This window comes from Arachis hypogaea, chromosome 8, assembly GCF_003086295.3.
Source record: "Arachis hypogaea cultivar Tifrunner chromosome 8, arahy.Tifrunner.gnm2.J5K5, whole genome shotgun sequence".
NCBI classification, from domain to species: Eukaryota; Viridiplantae; Streptophyta; class Magnoliopsida; order Fabales; family Fabaceae; genus Arachis; species Arachis hypogaea.
Genome location: NC_092043.1, coordinates 8,940,397 through 8,962,834, shown reverse-complemented (window position 1 = coordinate 8,962,834; position 22,438 = coordinate 8,940,397). Strand labels below are relative to the sequence as shown.

Sequence of the window (22,438 nt, the reverse complement as noted above, 5' to 3'; positions counted from 1 at the left end):
AATCAACTTCAGTCACAAACACAAGTAAAAAGGTTTAAACACAATCAAAGCAGTTACATCAAGTATAGCAATTAGCAATTAAAAATAATTATTCACATAGGCAAACCAATTACAATATACACACCCAAACAATGTCACGTAGATGCATATGATGAATGCCTGCCCTATGACTGATGAGTCTCATCTGTCGGTTATATAGTCAACCCAACATGTCCTGGTAGCTAATCATTAGACAGTTCCTCTGTGCGCGCATCTCCAAGCTCAAAAATAATATTCATGGAGTCAAACCCCAAGTTCAAATATAATATTCCATAGAGTCAAACTCCAAGCTCAATAATATAATATTCCATGGAGTTAAACTCCAAACTCAATAATATAATATTCCGTGAGAAAATCTCCAGCTCAATATATATATATATATATATATATATATATATATATATATATATATATATATATATATATATATATATATATATATATGCCTATGGAAAAATTTGGGGAGTTAAAGTGCCCGATCACATCATGCAATAGAGGATCAACAGAGTATTGAGTCTCAACCTAGAGCGACTGGTGCCTAGCCACTGCATCTACCCAGAAAAACTCGTATCTCAGATAACTGGAAGTGCATAAGCCAAGTAATACTTTCATATCATTCATTCATCATCATTTTGTGCACTTCCTCAACAATCCACATCAAGCCAAACCATCATTCGTACTATATATCATTTTCCCTCAATTCACTTTACTTTGACACCAAAAATAATTCCGCTTTTATAACACTCATTTTCACTCAATCAAAAATTTCCAAACTAACCTCAAAAATCATTCATTCTTAACATAGTCACTTAAGTACTTTGAATCAGGAGTCATTAATTGAATTCAATGGCAAAGTCTCAAGACATTACGAGAGAATAACCTATTTCATTTCTTAAAATTCTTTAAAAATTCTCAAAATCATAGTTGTTTAAATTAAATCAATTAAAATGGAGTTTAAACCAAAACCAAAGCTTGTAAACCAAAAATTCGGAACCAATTTCAAAATCAAATTATTTAAACCCAAAACCAATTGCAGTTTCATTCTTAAATCTGAAGTATTCCCAAAGGCTCAGAATTTTTTTAGTTTTTCTAAGTCAAAATTCAAATAGTATTTTAAACTTTTCCTCAAAATGTTGCAAAACAAAATTAACCAATCAAAGTTCAATTTATTTTAAATCCACTAAAACTTCTTCAAAATACTTCTTTAATCAAACTCCAAAACATAGGCCTTTTCATATTTAAATCAAACTTAAAACATAATTCTTTTCTTTAATAATTTGCACTCAAGATATAATGCTTTCCTTAATAAATCAAACTTAAGCACAATTCATTATTTTATCAACCAATTCAAAATCATCTGATATAATTCTTAAATTCACAATTTTCTAAATAACATTTTAAATAAAGCCTCAAATTTTATAGAAATTTTGACAGCACCTCTCCTAAAATTTAGACTTTGGCACCCTTTTCGGGTTCCAACAAAACCATTCCTCAACCATATTCCAACGGGTTCAAAACTATCAGTTCAAAATCAAGCTGATTCCAACAATTCATATCATTTTCATATCTCAAAGAAACCGATTCAAAATCAAATCATTTTCAACGAACCAAACTCATTTCCAAAATTTTAAAGAAACAATTCAGCAACCTTTCGTTTAACAAAACCAAAAAATAATCTAATCAAACAAACAATCATATTAATCCAAAACAACCAGACAATACATAAGACTTATACATTCACTAAAAGTGTAATTCACACATCAATATCTATTTATAATAATTCTAAATTATAAAATTGAGTTTTTAGGAAAATCACTACCTCGATTTAGTCTAAGCCGTATGAATTAACCACGATAAGTCCATTTATTTTGAATTCATAGCAGCAGTGATGGTAATTCTATCACAATCAGGGACAGCTACAACCATATTAGTTAGAACAACAGCAATGCCAACTCTAATTATGCTCGCAATAACAACAAAAGATCCAAATTTGATATAATCAAACATAGAAATAACTCTGAAAATTCAAGGCAACACTGAAAATAAAATGGAGTTAAAACCAAAACAAACAGATAGAAGAGACCAAGGCAGTTCAGAGCGTAAAAGTGAAACAGAATCAGGAGAAAAGGCTAGATCTAGAGCAGTGACACAGAACTTGAATTGGGGCAAGACAACAGCAACAGTAACAATACAAAATTGAACCAGAGCTATGACGGCAATACCTCCGGCAGTAAGAGAACAACTGGGTTCATTTCCAATGATAGCGGTGGCGACGAATTCCGGCGACAGGAACACTGGGCAGAAACGGTAGAGGATCGATGCTCCCTCTCTTTGAGCTCCATATTCATCCCTCTCTCTCCAGGATAGTGACTGCTCCACTCTCCTCCATGGCGGCGTCGTAGCTCGGAGATGGTGACGCAAGCTCGGGCTCCATGGATGGGACGGCAGTGACGGCAGCTCCTCCCTCTAACCTCCATCGCGTCTTTCTCTCGACACCTCTCCCTCATCCCTGTTCAACTGGAACCAGCGCGGAATCCCCAGAACGGCGGCGACGAGTGTGTAGTGCGCGGCGATTTCCTTCCCCTCTCTTCTCCCTCGATCTCTCTTCTCCATTCTCTATTTCCCCCCCCCCTCGAGCTCCCCATGTTTTCTTTCTTTCCCTTTCTAAACGTAGGTTTAGGGATTTAGGATAACAAATTTAAAAATTTTGTGATATTAGAGTTAATTTAGGTTGTGATTTAGGAATTTAGAGTTAGGGTAAAATATATACGAGTAATATAATAATTTTACAAAAATTTGAGATAGAATACCAATTTAGAATTCAATTATAATATAGTAAATATTATTTTCGGGACACATAAAATTTTATTTATCAACATATCATTGAGTTTAAATAATTATTTCTAATTAAATTATAAAATAAATCTACTAATCACATTTTATAAAAGACAGTTTAAACCCAAAATATCAATTATTTTTAAATTAAATTATATGACCTTTCATTATTTTTCTATCACAACTTTAATTTTAATTTATATAAAATAACTACTTAAAATAAAAAATTATACATAACTATTAATTGTCTTAAAATTAAAATATTTATAAAAATCAATTTAAGCATTCCTAATAAAATAATCTCTAAGAGCTCGAACTAATAAAATAAACCATAATTTATTCATAGAAATTTCTTAAATTAAATTATATAATGCTTCCATTACTGAATTTTAATTTCAAACAACCAATTATAAAAATTTATACAAGAATATTAATTAATTTAACTCCAAATATTAATAAAACTAATTTAATTACTCTTAATAGATCAGTTTATAAAAATAAGGAGTCCAAAATAAAATAAGTCACAACTTATTCATAATAGAAATTACTTAAATTAAATTGTACAATTTTTTGTTATTTTTCAATCATTAAAATTATGTAAAATATTCAATTATAATAAAATTATGCAAGAACATTAATTAACTTAAAATAAAATTATCTCCTAATCTATTTAATTATTTCTAATAGAATAATTATAAAATTTAAATTTAATAAGATAAAATTATAATTTATTCATATTTAGATTTTCAAAAATGTGGGATGTTACACAAGTTCGATTAGCACTTTGTAGTTGAAAACTAGGGTGAGTCCTAGTCAAGTTCGGGTTGGGTTAGAATCTGGACTTGTCCCAGATAGGATTGGGCATATCCTAGAAAAAATTGGTTATTGTAATTGGTTAAAAAATAGTAAAATTACATCACTGTTGTGATGGGGACTAGATGTAGGCTACATTGTACTAGGTAGCCGAGTCAAGATACATCTGTGTGTCACTTTCTACTCTCTTCTCTGTTACTGGTTCTATTACTTAGGAGATTAATATAAAGTGTCTTCTAATTTCTCTACTGAGCAACATTTCACTATCACTTATCTTTAAGTAACTCTATTCTGGCTCCTACCGTGTCAGGAGACAAAAAAAAGCATCCCTTTTATTCTCTCAACAGAAAGCTAAGTTACAAGAAAGTTAAAAGAGATGCCAAGATTCAACTCCTGCTTCTCTTAGCCATTGATTATAGTCAATTGGTATCAGAGCTTGGAGAAAAGATCCTTATGGCTAGCAACGGTGGTTCAAACCTAGTGACTTACACACGGACAGAGGGGCAGTCCAATAATAGACCTCTATTCTTCAATGGATAAAAATTACAACTATTCGAAAGAAAGAATAAAGATCTTTATTCAGTCAGTGGACTACAACCTGTGAAAGATTATCATGAATGGTCCCCAAATTCCCATCAAAACTGGTGATGATGGAGTTGTCTCTCCCAAAACCAAAGATGAATGAAACGAAGATGACAAAAAGAAGGTGAAACTTAATGCCAAGGCTGTCAACATGCTAAACTGTGCAATTAGTTTCAAAGAATACCGAAAATTTTCAAAATGCAAAACAGCAAAGGAGATTTGGGATAAATTCCAAGTCACATACGAAGAAACTATTCAAGTCAAGCAAACCAAGATCGACATGCTGTGTAAAGAATACGAGATGTTCTCTATGAAGGAAGGAAAATCCATTGATGACATGTTTGAAAGATTTTTCATCATTATTAATGGCTTAGATGCTATGAGAATTATATGCTCTGAATATGTGCTAGTGAGAAAGGTCCTAAGAAGTCTAACACAAGAGTGGAAAATTAAAGTTACTGTCATATCTGAGAGCAGTACCATTAGTCAAATGACTTATGATGAGCTAAGAAAAAAACTACTTGCTTATGAAATCACTCACTTAAAAAATGACACAAAAAAGAAAGGAGTTCCTCTCAAATCATGTGCTAAGTCATTGGATGATAAATCCAGTGATAGTTTTTCAGATGACGAGTTTGTGTTTTTTTGCTAGAAAACTCACGAGAATAATGAAACTAAGAAGGATCAAAGAAGGACTTAAGCAAGGTCATTTGTCACAACCGTAAGGAAGCAGAACACTACAAGTACGACTGTCCAAAGTTGAAAAAAGAAGACACTTCCAGAAAAGAAAAAAAGAAAGGACTTATGGCCTCTTGGGAAGATCTGAAGAATGATTTAGATGAAGATAAAGATTCAGACAACGGCACTCAAGCCTACCTTATGGCTGACCACAGCCAGCCTGATGAGGTAATTTGTAGTGAACCTTTCAATGAAGACCTTCATCTTATGATTGATCACCTCACTAAAAAATTAAGAAGTTTTTTGAACCAATGTCATGAACTTCAATCTGAAAATGACATATTAAAAGCTAAAAATACTTTTCTCACAGAAAAACTGAGCGAAGCCGAAACCATTGTTGATCTTGTTGAGGAAAACAAGCGACTTAAGACTAAACTCAGTAGTTGTGATAAGCAGAACTTTGTTATTTCATATCTAAATTGTTTTGAAGAAAATGAAAGGTTGCATAAAGAGGTTAAAATTCTAAAACAAGATCTAGATAAATTTGTCCAAAGCTCTGAAAACTTGGATAAATTGTTAGCTAGTCAAAGACCTCTTTATGAAAAGGCAGGTTTGGGTTATTGTGAAAGATCAAAATCTGTTTTTAAAAGTTCACAATTTGAAAATATGGCATCCACTTTTAAAGACACAAGATTTCAAAATCCAAATCTCCTCAAAAAATAACAACCTAAAAAATTCTGTCACATATGTAATAAAATGATCATTTTCTTATTCAATATTTTATTGTTGAGAGAAAAATTGGTGATAGAGTTTTCAAAATAGTTGGAAAATACAATGCACTTGGTCAGCGAAGGTGGTTTAACATTAAAGGATCCAAAAAGATTTGGATACCTAAGGACACTTAAGAGCTTTGTGCAGTTTTGTCTAGCATCCAAGAAGAAGGATGACATGTGGTACATGGACAGTGGATGTTCTAGGCATATGACTAGAAATTCTACTTTCTTCATCAAGCTTGATAAATATGATGGAGGATTTGTGTCTTTCGGTGACAATGAAAAAGGCAAAATTGTGGCCATAGATAAAGTAGAAGATGATGCAAGAACTATAGATGAATCAAATTCTCAAAAAGATCAAGGAAAGGATAAATCAGTTCCCACTGTGGAAAATGTTAGCTCTGTCTCTGCCAATCAAAAGTCAGGAGACAATTTTATTTTGTCTCCTACAGAAGCTGGAGATTCTGGAAATGTGCACACTGCAGAACAAAATCAAGATCAAATTGAAGCTTCATCACAAAGGCCCAAGGAATGGAAGTTCTTAAAAAACTATTGATGCGTGAGCATCTTTCTTACCTTTTGCTAGTGAATTTGAACTTAAATTGTTGAGTTTAATCAAAAATTAATTATCTTTTAGCCACTATGGATGCTACTTTGAGTCTTGTGTAATTCTGTTTATTTTAGGTAGCATTCAGCTGGACTTGATGGAGTTTCTACAGCACAAAAATTAAAGGAGAAAACCAGCGAGGAGCGACGTGTGCGCGTGGCTGACACGTACGCGTGATTTGAAGATTTGCACAGCGACGTGTGCGCGTACTTGACGCGTACGCGTGACACGCGAAAAAGACCATCGACACGTATGCGTGACATGCGCCACATGGAGAAAATACAGAAAATACTGGGGACAATTTTTGGGCTGCTTTTGATCCAGTTTTCAGCCCAGAAAATACATATCAGAGACTGCAAAGTGAAGGAATCAAGTGGTCCCCATCCATCAATTGAAGACTTGCTGATTGCCATAATTAATTCTGATTTAAATTTAATTTTATTTTAAAAGAGGAAAAGATATTATTTAGTTTTAAAAATTAGGATTTAAATTTATTAGGATTAGATATAAAAGGAGGATTCCATTAGTTAACTTATTCATTCCATCAAATTGGAACTCAGTACATTTTACCTGAATCCTTATTTTCTCTCCCAATCATGAGCAACTAAACCTCCACTGTTAAGGTTAGGAGCTCTATCTATTGTATGGATTGATACTATTATTTTTCTAGTTTAATTCATGTTTGATTTATATTTCAAGAATTGTTTTCGTTCTTTATTTTATGAATTTGGGTGGAACGGAAGTATAACCCATGTTCTAATTGAGTTCTTGTATAACTTGGAAAAGGTCTTTACTTGAACAACAGCTTGAAAATAATTTCTCCTAAATTTTAATTTTCTAGATCTAACGGGATACGTGACATATAATCCTCTTATTTTTGGATAATTAGAATTTTTGTAGCATGTAAACTGGAATTTGATCATGCAGTTTCTAATTGGAATTAATTGACCAAGAAATTGGCAGTTAGTGAATTTTAGAGGAGACTAGAAAGGTTTAAGGAATTAGGGTCTAGTCACATATAGTTTGCCATGAATTAAATCTTGCATGATTAAAATAGTTAATAAGAAAAGTCAATCTGGAAATTAGAACTCTGAAGCCTTAACTGTTTTCTCCTATATTTTGTTTTCAACTTAAAACCTTTTGAACATCTCAAAACTATTTTTTGCTTGCCTAACTAAACCAATTAATCAACCATTGTTGCTTAATCCATCAATCTTCATGGGATCGACCCTCACTCACCTGAGGTATTACTTGATACGACCCGGTGCACTTGCCGGTTAGTTTGTGGGTTATAAATTATCGCACCAACTATCCACATGAATTCATCATTAGAAATCCATCCCAAGGAGTCACCACTAGATCCTCAAGTAGAAAGAGAGTCGAACTTAGCAACTTTGCTCTCTTATCTCAATTGGAGCCTCAAAATGTGAAGGAAGCTCTTGAAGATCCATCATGGATTAAGTCAATAAAAGAAGAAATGAACCAATTTGAAAAGAATAAAGTTTGGACTCTAGTGCCTTACCTAAATGGTAAGAAGGTAACCGGCACCAAATGGATCTTTAGAAACAAATTGGGTGAGAATGGTGGTGTGGTTCAAAATAAAGCAAGATTGGTAGTACAAGGGTATGATCAAGAAGAGGACATTGACTTTGATAAGTCATTTACTCCGGTGGCTAGAATGAAAGCAATAGGATTATTGCTTGCCTATGCTACCTATAAAAAATTTAAACTATTTTAAATGGATGTTAAGTGTGCCTTTTTAAATGGCTTTATTGATAGAGAAGTGTACGTAGCTCAACCCCCTGGTTTTGAAAATATAAGTCTCCGAACCATATTTTTAAACTTTCAAAAGCTCTTTATGGTTTGAGACAAGCTCCAAGAGCTTGTATGAAAGGCTAAGCTCTTTCTTGTTGCAAAACGGTCTTCAAATGGGTACTACGGATACTACTCTCTTTATTAAAGAATCTAATGATCATTTCGTACTTGTCCAAGTGTATGTAGATGACATTGTATTTGGATCGGCAAATGAAATCTTATGTGAAGAATTTGAAAAACTAATGACTAGTGAGTTTGATATGAGTTTTATAGGAGAACTCACATTGTTTCTTGGACTCCAAATTAAACAAACTCCTAGAGGAATCTTTGTCTACCAAGGTAAATATGCCAAAGAGTTAGTAAAGAAATTCGGGTTAGAGAACTTCAAATCAATGAATACACCAATGCATCCAAATACTAAACTTGACAAGGATGAAAGAGATTGATGAAACTCAGTATAGAGGAATGATCGAATTACTCATGCATCTAACATCCTCTAGATCAGACATTGTTCAAAGTGTGGGTGTGTGTTCTAGATTTCAATCTCACCCTAAAGAATCACATCTTTCTGTTGTAAAATAGATCATTAGATATATCAAAGGCACGTCTAATCTTGGTCTGTGGTATCCAAAAACTGATGAGTTCTGTGTAGTTAGATATTGTGATACAGATTTTTTGGTTGATCATATGGATAGAAGAAGCACTTCAGGGATTTGTTGCTTTATTGGACAATCCTTGAACGCTTGGTCGAGCAAAAAGTAAGCTAGTGTTGCTTTGTCAACATCTAAGGCTAAATATATCTAAGCATCCTCTTGTTGTTCTCAGTTAATTTAGCTCAAAATTCAGCTTGCCGATTACAAATTGTAAGTCAATAGCATCCCCTTATTGTGTGATAACTTGAGTGCCATAAATATTTCAAAAAACCCTGTTCTACCCTCAAGAAGCATATTGAAATTAGATTTCACTCTATTAGAGAACATGTGCAAAAAGGAACTATTGATATTCAATTTGTAAAATCAGAGGATCAATTGGCTGATATCTTCACTAAATCTTTGTGTGAAGATAGGTTTTGTAAATTGAGAACTGTACTAGGAATGGTTGACGCTGAGTCTTTGGGTTAATTGTGTCTAAAAGGTTTTCTGGTTGTTTTTGTCCCTCAGGTTGCACAGAGACAAAACTGGGTAGATGATAATTTTCTCTGTGTTCCGTGAGGCTCAAACAAAGCATTGTACATTTTTATGGGTCTAAACGTGAAACTAATCCATGGTGGCCTAGTATGTTTCCTTGACACCACCGTTGGGCCTATGTGAAAAGGGTTTTGTTTAATAAAATGGGCCTCATACTGGTTTTGATAATCAACTTAAAAAAAGGGATTTTATGATTTTATTTTATTTTGCATTAAGTTAAATTTGTCATTTACATTTTAAATAATCATGAATAGTCACTTCAAAAACTTATGTCTTTAGATTTTTAAATCCCTGGAATCCTATTTTAATAGTTTAAATTTTCAAAGAAATTCTTTTTGCATTTAAGGTGGTTTTTCAATCAAGAAAATTTCTCTCCTTCCCACTATTCCACACCATCACATTCTCTCTCCTTTTTATCTTTTTCTTCTTTATAATGAGAAAGAAAGTGGCTACTCGTAGAGACACAAGTTCTTATCACCCTTCTCGTAACCCTTTTCCTTTCAGGCTTCAGTCTCACACTCACATACATATTCATTCACACTCATCTTTCTCACATTCCTCTCAACCACCGACTTCTATGGCGAGAACTAAGTCTACCAATCCCAAACCCTCATCTGCACAACAGGAGGCTGGTTCATCTCGAGCCAAAGCAGCTAAAGGAAAAATACCAATGACAGACGAGGAACGCCAGCCATCTCCTCCTCCTCGCTCATCCTCTCATCCCTCTGGACGCTCAGCACCATCTAGTCGTCCTTTCAAAGGTACTACAAAACCTTCCCTTCAATCTATCACAGAACTTCCTAATCTTGATTCTCTTGATTTCAAATCTCACTTTGAAAAACATTCCCATTCTCACTATGATCCTCATTATTTTTCATCTTGCATGAACCTTAAGTTTCACAAAGAGGTTATCTCAAAACGTCATCTGTGTTCATCCTATGTCGTTGACTTGAATGCCTTGGTTGATAAGGATATAGACTTTAAAGATAATTTTTATCTATTAAAATAGAAAAATATCTTCACAATCCAAAATCCTGTATATCCTAACTTGGTTAGAAAATTTTATGCAAATATATTGTATCATGATGGAGATATTCACTCACATGTTAAGGGCTGTCAAATCATTTTGAACAAAAAATTCTTTTGTAAAGCTCTTAATTATGATGATATTGGGGTTAAAACCTTTGTATCAAGTAAATAGAACAATAATCTGGGCATATCACATAAGGATGCTCTGGCTAACATATGTGAAAATTTCTCTCTCGTGGATGGCTTGACTCCCACTTACAAAGCTTTAGGTCCTGTAAGAACCCAGGTTCACTCCATCATAACTCACATTATCCTGCCTCAAAGTGGATCATATCAAAGGGTCACCATTTGTGATACATTAGTTCTTTATGCTATCCTCAATCTTGCTCCAATCTCATTTACATATCTCATGATACGTCACATGATTGACTGTGTAACCAGTGACAAAAATGTCTCACTCCCATATGGAATATTTTTAACTCATGTCTTTGAGCATTTTTTTGTTGATTTAAGCAATGAAGCCGTAGAGAACAAAATTTTATCACTTAAGAGTGGTGGTGCAGTGAAGCCAACCAAAGAAAAAAGCTCTAAGGCCATTAAGGATCTAGATATGAAAGAAACTGAAGACGAAAGTCTCCCTTCTCATTCGGTTGCTGGCACCTCTAGCTCTCACAAATACTTGATCAATGGAGTAGTTAAAGATGTACTTCAAGAGTTTGTTAATATGACCAAACAAATGGTCTAGTCCAACAAACAATCTTGGAGACTTTCTCTCCAAAATGAGAAATCCTTGCTGAAGTCTCAAGACAGAGTTGAAGTACTTCTAAAGGACCTTGACTTGCTGGATCAAGATCAAGTATTGTCTGAGCAAGAAGAAGAAACCTTGGGCATCGAGGATGAAGATTCTAATGCTTAGTATTTGTCTCCTACAGCTACTAAGAGATTAATAGTTTGTTGTTATTTCTGGTTCTAATTAACACTCTACTTTGCTGTTTTTCAGCTTTCTGAACATTGTTTTAATACTTTTTTATAATAACTATAATAGCTATAGTTTATTGCTATTGATTCACATGCTTAATTGATCTGACTCTTGCAAGTTTTCCTCCTTGATAACGAAAGGGGGAGAAAGGAAAATGAAGAAAATGAATTGACATTAGCTGCAATGCAAAATTAGCTGCCTCAGCTACCTTTGATTTGAACTTATGGAAATTTACTGTTTTAAGATGTGATAAATGATAAGTGAAGTTATTGTTTATGAATTTGATTTGCACCTAAATTTGCAGCTTGAGTTTTAAAACATATCTAGACTAGCTTTGTTTGTGTAATGTTTCAAGGTTGGTAAATGAAAACTTTGAAAATCATTGAATGTTTGGCATATTTTTCTATGAATAGCTTGTTGGTATTAGGATACAAAATGCAAACATTCAGGGGGAGCTTAAAGATCAAAGGAAAGGGGGAGCTGAATATCAAATGAAACATCAAAGAAAAGTTTCTCAAATCTACTCTCTTTTTCTTTCAATTTATTTTAATAATATTTGTCATCAAGGGAGAGATTGTTGGGTATAGAAAACAAACCATGTTTAAAGTGATGACTAAATATGGGATGATTATCAAATCGGTTGTGCGATATATTTTGTTTAGTGTGCAAAATTCTAATTAAATAACAGTGGCCCAAGAAGCATGAAAAAGTGGCCCACTAAGCGGCACACACACACGTACACCAGCCCATCATCATATTAAACATAATCAAACTTTGTTCTATTAGAAGTTGCTGAACCATATGAGAGAAAAGAAAGAAAGTGAGCCCATATCCACTTCAAGCCCAACATGGTGATCCACAACCAAATCCTAACACTCTTAAACTTAAACTTCAATTCACTTGAATTTTTTTTCACTTTCATTGAACAACCAAACTCTCTTCTCTCCCTTCACTTTTTCTTTCTAATCACATCAATCTCTGAATCAAGAAAGAAGAAAGTGGAAATATCTAGAGCTAGGGCAAGATAGAAGAAAGAAAAGCCAGCTTCCATTTTTAAGCAAGAAAGGGAAAGTAAAAAGGCTACAATAGAGGAAAAATTTCAACGCAACAGAGGATCACAAAAAGGTGGTTTCTCCATTTGTGCTTCACCAAGAAACCGTGAAAAAATCCTCTAAGCTCCGAACACCCTTCAAGCAACTATGAAGATAGTGAAGTCAAAAGTGCTCAGTGGTTCATCCACGGCCAAGAAACAAATTTAGGGCCAAAGCAAAGATCAAGGGCCCCGATTCAAGAAGCTTGAATAAAAATTATGAAAGAAAAAAGTAAGGTTGCATGCCATTACCTCAGTCCCCTCCCCCCCCCCCTCTCTCTCTCTCTCTCTCTCTCTCTCTCTCTCTCTCTCTCTCTCTCTCTCTCTCTCTCCCCTCTGAACATGCCGCTGCTAATTCTGATTGTTGGAGAAGAAGACGAACCATGTTTGAAGATGCCTCAAGCCATGGAAACTTCATTTCTCTATAATGGGGGTGAACGACCAAGGATTGAAGCAAGAGAGATAGAGCACTGGTTTCGGTTCCTATATCTCCCTGAGCTGTTCTTTTTCTTCTCCTTCATGGTTCTCATTTTGTAATTCTTTTTCTCAGTTTAGTTTGTCTAAATTTGATTAGAAAACATGCAAACATGGTGAGGTTTGTAAGAAAAATCCAATGAGTGAAAAAGGCGGAAAGCTAGACTTGGAGAAAAAGCTAAGTTATTTCAAAATAATTTGTTTGTATTTCTATTTTGTGTCATGATCTTGAGAGGATTTTCTTACAAGTTGGGTTAGCATTTTGTAGTTGAAAGCTAGGGTGATTCCTAGTCAAGTGCAGATTGGGTTAAAATCTAGACTTGTCCCAGATAGGATTGGGTATATCCTAGAAAAACTTGGTGATTGTGATTGGTTGAAAAATAGTAAAATTCTATCACTGTTGTGATGGAGACTATATGTAGGCTTCATTGCACTAGGTAGCCAAATCAGGATACATTTGTGTATCACTTTTTACTGGTTCTATTACTTAGGAGATTAATATAAAGTGTCTCCTAATTTCTCTACTCAGCAACGTTTCACTATCACTTATCTTTAAGTAACTTTGTTCTAGTTCCTACCATGTCAAGAGACAAAAATAAAGCATCTCCTGTATTCTCTCTACAAAAAGCTAAGTTACAAGCAAGTTAAAAGTGAGGTCAAGATTCATCCCCTTCTCTTAGCCACTGATTACCATCCAATTGGTTGGGTTGTTCTTAATTCTATGGTTGAGTTGTTGATTCTGATTTTGTTTTTTAATTCTGAATTTTTTGTTCTATTTTGATTTGGGGGTTTAGCATTGATTCTGATTAATGATTTTCAATTCTATTTGTATATTTTGGTTTACAAGTTTAGGGTTGTTGGTTCTGATTTTTTGGTTGAGGATTGTTAGATTTTTATTCTCTGTTTTGATTTTATTTCTTTGAGTAAGGTAATTTTCAAGATACACTAGCCAAGAAGATTTGGGATGGCAACGGATCTCATGGGGATGGAGACATGCCCCCCGTCCGTTGGGGACCTGGATATCCGTGGATATCTACGGATTTTACAAATTGTACAAGCAGATATTCAAATTCAACAACAATTGTACAAACAAAGATCCAAATTCAGAAAAATTAACAACAATTGTACAAACAAAGATCCAAATTCAGAAAAATTAACAACAATTTAGAAAATTAACAATTTCAAACACATAAAATTAACAATTGAACAAATCCTAAATTCTAAAACAAAAATCCAATAACAATTGCACAAATAAAAATACAAACTCAGAAGATTAACAATTTTAAACAATTTCAAACATAAAACAAACCCTAAACCCCAAATATTGAAAAAAAACTCAAAAGAAACTAATCAGAGGAAGGGACTTATTGATGCGGTGGCGACGATGAGGCTGCAGGAGGCAGCGATGATGAGTGGCGAAGAAGTTGTTGGAGGCGACGACGACGCTGGTGGTGGCGGTGATGATTCTGCTGGAGGCGACAATAGCGAGGTAGACCGATTAGGAAGATGCGACAATGATTAACGAGCATGGAGCAGGAGGCAACGGCGCTGTTGAACAAGCACGATGCAGGACACAACGACGATGAGGTGAGACAGTGAGTGAGCGGGCGGTGATTTATGGTGTGAATGAGTGAAGGTGACGGTGACCAACAATGAGGCTTGTGAGCGGCAGAGACGTAGAGAACCTTGGAGTGGTTGGCAAGGTGGCAAGGCGGGAGAAAAACAGCAGCAACACTATTATTGGAGAAAAGAAGCAGCAATTGTAGGCAGAGGAAGAAGGAGGTGACTAGCTGAGACTGTTGGGTGAAGAAGAGAATGAATATACTGAATGAGAAAGTGAGGCTAAGATCTAGGGTAAAAGATTAGATTTTTAACTTAATATATATATAAGGGTATGTAATTTCATATTCGCGAGTATTATACAGGTACCCACAGGGCGGGTATCTCTTCCCCTATCTCCGCCCCATTTATTAGACAGGTATCCGTATCCGCCACCCACGAAATTTTCTTTCACCATATTTATTTCCCGCCAGGTAAATTTTTGCGGATATCCGCATGCCAGGAGAAATTACAATTCTTAAAAAAGATTGTGCAATTGAACCAACTTGAGTAGCTTAGACTTACAATAATAAATGAAATGGGAAAAGAATAGAATGTGAAAGAAGGAAGATTGTCTAGTCTCAAGAAATTTAAAACATAGTCATGTAAAAAATTAACAATTTTTACAAATATAACAAATTAATTGATTAAAAATTAATCATTTTTTTATTAATTTTTGAATTGGTTAATAACATGGAATCATAGATATTGTTAGTTCAATGTAAATACAGGAAAGAGAGAAGTGAAAGAGAACATTTGTGAAATTATATATAAGATAAAAAATTTTAGAATTAATTTAAAAATTGAAAAATCAAACCAAATCGATCTAATTTTAATTGGATTAATTTAGTTCAGTTGGTCTCATATAAAAAGCCAAACCACACTGAACCAAATATTTTATGTATAATTAGTTTAGATATTTTTTTGAAGAATGATAGAGAATTAGTAATTTTGGTGTTTTGTAACTATCAATTGGCCATTAATAGTATTTTTAATGGTGTGAAATTACATCTAATAATAAAAAATCGCTCATTTTTATTTTAATAGTTAAATACTGGCCAGAAAATAAAAAAATAACTGGTGCCTTAGACTTTTTCTAATTTTTTTTTTCTAAAAAATCGATTTGTCCAAATCGCAAACCAAACATCCTACAAGAAAATATGAAAAAGAAGTGATAGAGGCAGAGTTTATCTTTCATCATTTAACTGACATGTAGTAATAATAGTAATACAACAAAATTGACATTGACATAGATATAGTACTTTATTAATTAGAATCACTCTTTAACTAAAATCAATTTTGATGAAATAAATTTCACCAAAATCAATTCTAAAATGCAAAAATTTGTTTATTTTTTATACCAGCAAGGGCACCTCTTTATTGAAGATCCAACTAAATTTGACACCCTGTGGCTCCATTTTACGTGCTCTTTTATCTACGCGTTTTTGTAACCTTCTAATTCTAGGTGAAAGGCCACACACAAAATCCTGTGCACGCCTTCCCTCACTCGTTAATCCCTGTATCTTCTCTAATTCCCACCGTTGGATCAAGAACTCCAAAATGTCAGCATAATCAGCGGCTGTGTATACACCAAGTCGTTGTGCCACTGCAGAGAAGTGATCAAAGAGGTGTGGATCCCTCCCATCGTGCATCAAGTGTGCTGGCATTGTGATATTTTTACGCAACATATTTGATATTGCCAGCATTGTCACACTGGGGTCCACTTCTAGAAGCTTCTCGACAATCCTTTGGTATGCATTCTCATGGCGCTTTTCGTCTGCAGCAATGGTGCCGCATATTCGTGCAAGCACTGGATCGCCGTTCTCTTTGGCAAGTCGAGCCGTGTTGCCATGTGAAATGAAAGTGGCTCGTTCTTGAAATGATGTGTACACAAATCCCATGTACGGATTGTTGTCAGTTTTCCAATCCTATACCGGAACAAATTAATTATTAAAATGTAAATAATGCATTTTGAAAAATAATTTTGATGTAATGTAGAAGTTTCAAGAATGAAAACGATGCTGCAAAATGAAGTAGACAGGCACTAACTAATAAGGGGCTAAGGGAAGACCAATTTGTACAATAAAAGTAATTACGTTTTGAAAACCAATTAGACTTTGGAAAAGACAACTTTAAAAAGGAAATATTTAATAACTAAAAAATATTAGCTAAAAAATATTTTTTATTTTATATAATATACTCTATAATAAAGTAATACTAAATAAAATAAGTTTAATTACACTATTTGAGTTTATTGTTTTTTGTCCCTCTACCATGCATTACCAATTTTGAAAATACTCCATTAACATCCCATCACCAAAGGTAAGGTGGGGAATTAATTAGTTAATATCATATATGCCTATAATATGGCTAAAATCATTGGTGTTGTAAAGAGACCAGTTTCCTAAAGTTTTTAATTATTTGGAGAGTAGTTTATTAAAGTTATTTTTTTAAATTATATTATCTATATTTAGTAAATTAAATTGAACTAAAAAGTAAAAAATATTTTTAGTAAGTATAAGCAATAATAATTATATTTAGTAAATAATTTTTAAAATTTATAAAAAGTGTAATAAATATATAAATATAAAAGTATATTTATTGATTAATATATAAATTTATATTATATTTTTATTTTAATAAATATAAGTTAATTATAAAAAATATTCTTTCGAAAAAAATATTTTTAATTTTTAAAAACTATAAATATAAATACCTAGTTTTTTTATATTTATCAAGTACTTATCCAAAAATCTTTATCAAATCTGAAGCCTAAAATTTTTCATATTTCCAGCATCGTTAGACCTTTTTAAAACTTTTATATTTTTTACCCATAAAATGCATCATAATAATTTATATAAATGTATGTCTTGACAAATAAAATTTGTGGATCACCTTTTTCTTTACCAAATAAAAGTACTGACAAAGGGATACCAGTCTCAAATATATGTCCTCGGATTTTTTTTTTAAATAAGAGACTTGACAACTAAATTATAGAGGTTTAATTTGATAAACTTTTTTGAAAAGATACTCATTGTGTTTGATAAATAAAAAAATTATGTATTTGGGCTTATAATTTTTTAAAGTTAATTTATATTTATTAAAATTAAAATATTTAATATAATTTTATATATTAATAAATATTTAAATTTATTCTTATATTTATATTTATTATAGTTTTTTAAAATTTAAAAATTAATTTATTAAATACAGTTATTATTGTTTATACTAATTGAAAGTCATTTTAATTTGATTTATTAATTGAATATAGGTACTACAATTATTAAAAAGTTATTTTTCTAAAATTAATTTTAATAAGCAAATTTTAAAAATAAAAAACTTTACTAAATTAACCCTGAATTAAGTCAATTTCTTTTTCTTTTTAAATGACAATGAAATTGATTTATCATGGAATAAGCTAACTGAGATAGGGATGATGAAAATTTGGGTCTCAAACCGCAAAAGATACATATTCAATATTCTTGCCACAAAAATATTTAAATGATGATATATATATATATATATATATATATATATATATATATATATATATATATATATATATATATATATATAGAGTTCGTACTGTTTTGACACGTGGGATTCGCATCAATAATAGGTTTTGCTCTACATTGCTGATGTTTAGATGTTTATTTAATAACATGAGACAAAAATAAATATTGGAAAAGGGTATAGATAAACAATGAAAATATTAAATAATGTGAATAATAGATATATTAAATATTTATTTTATTAAGTGTATAGATAATTATTTTAATATTAAAATTTAGATGAATAATTTAAAGATATAATATGTTTATTTATATTGTTCAAGAAATAAAGAGGAAAGAAATAGAAAAGAAAGAAAAAAAGGAAAGAAATTGAGTGAATTTTTATTTTCTTTAGATGTATTTAGATGAAAAAAAAATAAAAAGAAAAGAAATGTTATAAAAAGATAATTTTACCTTTATATTATAAAATATATTAAAAAAGTAAAAGGGTAATATTAGAAATAAAAAAAGAAATTTAGTTTTTTTTTCTATTTTCTCTCTATTGATGGAGAAAAAAAAATTTGATGGTCCAACCAATACTTTTTCACCAACTTTCTTTTTTCTTTTATATCTTTTCTCGATCAAACAAGAGAAAATAATCATTTTTCTTTCAATTTATTTTTTTTCTTTTCATCCATTTTCACCTCAAACAAACGGCATAAATATAAACAAGTAAACAACACACTTTCAATATATTTATATCGGGCAGAAAATAGTTGAAAGGAGATATTATATATGCATTTAAACCAACTTCGGTTGGCAGTGGACTGGTCAGCTCACACAGTTTAAATAAATAAAGGTTAGAAATTTAAATTTTGTTTTATGAATACAGTAGGTTACTGAAATAAATCTTTAATTGAAAGTGCAATAAATTAATCATCGAATTAGATACACGGTGAAAAACCAAACAAATATATGCATGTATGTATGACTCACCATGCCAGCCGCAATCAAGTGATGGATGGTCCTCTCAATCATAAGCATATCAACTCGACCCGAAAGGTACAGATAGGTTTTGAGCAAGTCTCCATGCCTGTTCTCCTCCGCGGTCCAAGCCCGAGACCACACTGCCCATGGGCTTGTGCACGAGCCCGTCTTGTCCCCAACGCCATCGAGCTGGTTGATCCATGTTTGATAGGTGGGCAAAGTATCCTCAGTGATCATGTCACCCACCAAAACCACTAAATAATCTTCTGGAAGCTCAGCAGTCCGCTCTCTTAGGGCCCTCACCTGACATATTTACATGCATCAAATAATCAAAAATGTTATTGCAAATTGGACACTAAAATTACTAGCCAATTAATTACTTTAATTTAACCAATAATCAGTAAATAAAGACCATAAATAAGAATTATTTGTCATCACACCTGATTATTGAAGTCGTCCACCGGAAGGGACGAGTCTGGTAACAAATCATGGGGCTGCCAGCTTTGGTCGACGGGCTTGACAAGAGGCAAGATGCACTGTGAAGCCCAACCCTCAAGTGACTTGAAAACTTCAATCTTCTCTGGTGCCATTGAGTGTGTCGTCTTAGGGGTTTTGGGGGTTGAAGAAGGTGCATTTGGAAGTAGTGTAGGTGCATATGCCTGTCTTAGTGAGATTGCATGTGGTGGAGAACAGAGTTTGGATATTTTGGACTGTCTGTGATGGGAATCGTTATTGTTGCATGCAGGTGATACCCTCTTGGGCGTGAACATCACCGTTGCTTGCACTGCCATTTTCTGAGAAACAAATGTACCACTAGCCATCTATTTATACTGTGAAACAGAGGCTATAATAGTGAACCAGCAATACGTAAACAGTCAGGAAATATGTATAAATTATAAAGTATTTTTTTAAAAATTTATAATATTTTTTTATATTTATTATTTTAAATACAATTTAATATTATAAAATATTTTTAATATCTTTTTTAATTGTATAAAATATTTAAAATAATTTTTATCTGAATAAATAATAATATATGATATTTCAAGAAACTCATTTCAGGAATATATATAGGTTAAGAATAAAACTGAATGTGTTTGGAGAATTATGTTTTAGTTGTTGTAAGATACAGTTATATAAAAGACAGTGTGCTTGACAAGTGTCGAATAAGTGTCGAATCTAAAATATATCAACATGCGAACACAATAATTTAGCGAAATATCTATACTTCATAGTATATTATTGTTGTTGTTACTGATTTATATATATAAAGAGAAAAAAAATTTGATTACAATAATATATATATTATTTAAAAATAATTTATATATTAAAATTAGTCACTAAAATCAGTTATTATATATTATTTATGTTATTTAGTTTATTTTTAATATATATTTTATATTAATGACTAATTTTAGTATAAACATAATATAATTGTAAATTATTATTGTCGTTGCTGTTTAAATTTATTAGAATTGAGTCTAATTCAACTCCAAATATTTTATATTTATATATTATATATTTAAGGATTTTTTTTCTTAAAAAATGTTAGATTTGTAACCCTCTTTAGAATATTTATAGGAGACTGAACAAATAATATAAAATCTAATAGACTATAATACTATATTAAAATTAAAATTGAATAAATTTAATTTAATTTTAAAAAGTAATTAATAAAATAAGAGATGTATTAAGCTTATAATTTATTTAAATATTTTATTTGACGGGAAAAAATATGAAAGTAACGTAATTATATTATTTTATGTTTGAGTGAAGAACTCTCCGATATTTCTTTTATCGAGGAATTTTTCAGATAAAATGTTTAAGACGTCTTTTTCTTAAAGATATATTTTAGTAATTAAAATTTAACATATATAATCGATTAAATAGTATTATTTTTGTCAAAATTAAGCTAAATAAATTAATTTAACCAAAAAAATAATGAATCAAATTTTGAACTGATCTAAATTAATATTATTTTTTATAGAAAATAACTAAAATACCCTTACTATAGAAAATGACTAAAATATTCCTATTATATATATTAATTTTAAGAATCTTAAATTCTAACCCTTTACTTTTTTGTCGTTATAGGGTTAGGATTGAGAATTTTCAAAATTTATATATATATATATATATATATATATATATATATATAAAGGAATATTTTAGTCATTTTTTATAATAAAAATATTGTAGTTATTTTTTATAAAAAATAATATTAATTTAAATCAATTCAAGATTTAATTTACCATTTTTTGGTTAAATTAAATTATTTGGCCTAATTTTAATAAAAATAACATGATTTAATCGATTATATATTAAATTTTAATTAATAAAAAATACCTTTAAAAAAGATATTTTAAATGTTTTTATTTAAATAACTACCCTTTATTGAGTTGTGTGGCCACTTTTGTTTGCATAAGATTGCAGGGCAGATATTTTTTATATTAGAACAAATTGTGTGATGTGCTCTAATATTTTAGTGTATGTGAATTTTATTCTTGTACAGAATAATTTTTTACGTTTTAAAAGATAATGTTTTGTATGTAAAAATAATTTTTAAATTTGTTAAATACAAAACAGTAATTTCATTTCCATTTAAAAAATAAAAAATATATAATTTTCACAAAATGGTAGAACTGTTTTGCATGGAGTAATTTTTTTAAATTGAAAATAGGAAAACGTCATTGACGTTTTGATGTTTTTTTAATTAAAAAAATAAAAAACGGTAGTGATGTTTTGTATATTTTCACAGTAACGTTAAATATAATTTTTTGGATATTTTAATGGATTACACCAATTCAGATCCAGTATTAAAAAAAAAATTCTAACATCAAATCGCAACATGCATTGACTGAGTTAATTATTCTTTATATGATGAATGAAATGGTGTAATACAATAATATGAGTTAAAATAGGTGTATTTCACAAATGTGATGCATAATACAAATCGTTATTTACGATTTGCATAACAAAAGAATCATAAATCACATTTTTTTTAAATTAAAAAATTGAAATCGTGACTCACGATTTCTTATTTTTTTTGTCTTACTTGAAATCGTAATTCACGATTTCTATTAACTTTTTTTAATTTTTTTTGTCTTATTTGAAATCGTTACTCACGATTTCTTCTTATCCCATAACACTGTATTACACCAAAATATTATAATATTAATGAAAAATACCAATAACAACCCAATATAAAAAAAATTAGCCACATTGACTCACTTTTTATTCAACTTAATTTTCAAACATCACAATTTAGCTGATTTTTTTTATACGAAAAAAATATTAGTATTTTTGTTAGAAATGAGATTATTTGATATAATTATATGTAGATGTATTTTGTAGGTAAAAAGTTAATATAGGAGACGTGTTTAACACGTGATAACATCTTGACCAATATACAAAAAATATATTAAATATTTAATAATATTTTAGCCAACATGTGAGAACG

The 22,438-nt window shown here is 31.2% G+C and overlaps 1 protein-coding gene across 1 annotated transcript; it reads right to left on the bottom strand.

Annotated features, from left to right (window-relative positions):
* Positions 1-15,742: 15,742 nt before the first annotated feature.
* Positions 15,743-19,820, bottom strand: LOC112705976 (stearoyl-[acyl-carrier-protein] 9-desaturase 6, chloroplastic). The gene is made up of 3 exons (XM_025757035.3): positions 19,419-19,820; positions 18,988-19,281; positions 15,743-16,428 (listed from the first exon to the last, which is right to left on the bottom strand). Exons 1-3 carry the CDS (start codon positions 19,797-19,799, stop codon positions 15,856-15,858), a joined length of 1,248 nt encoding a protein of 415 aa, XP_025612820.2. The 5' UTR covers positions 19,800-19,820; the 3' UTR covers positions 15,743-15,855.
* Between the last annotated feature and the right edge of the window lie 2,618 nt (positions 19,821-22,438).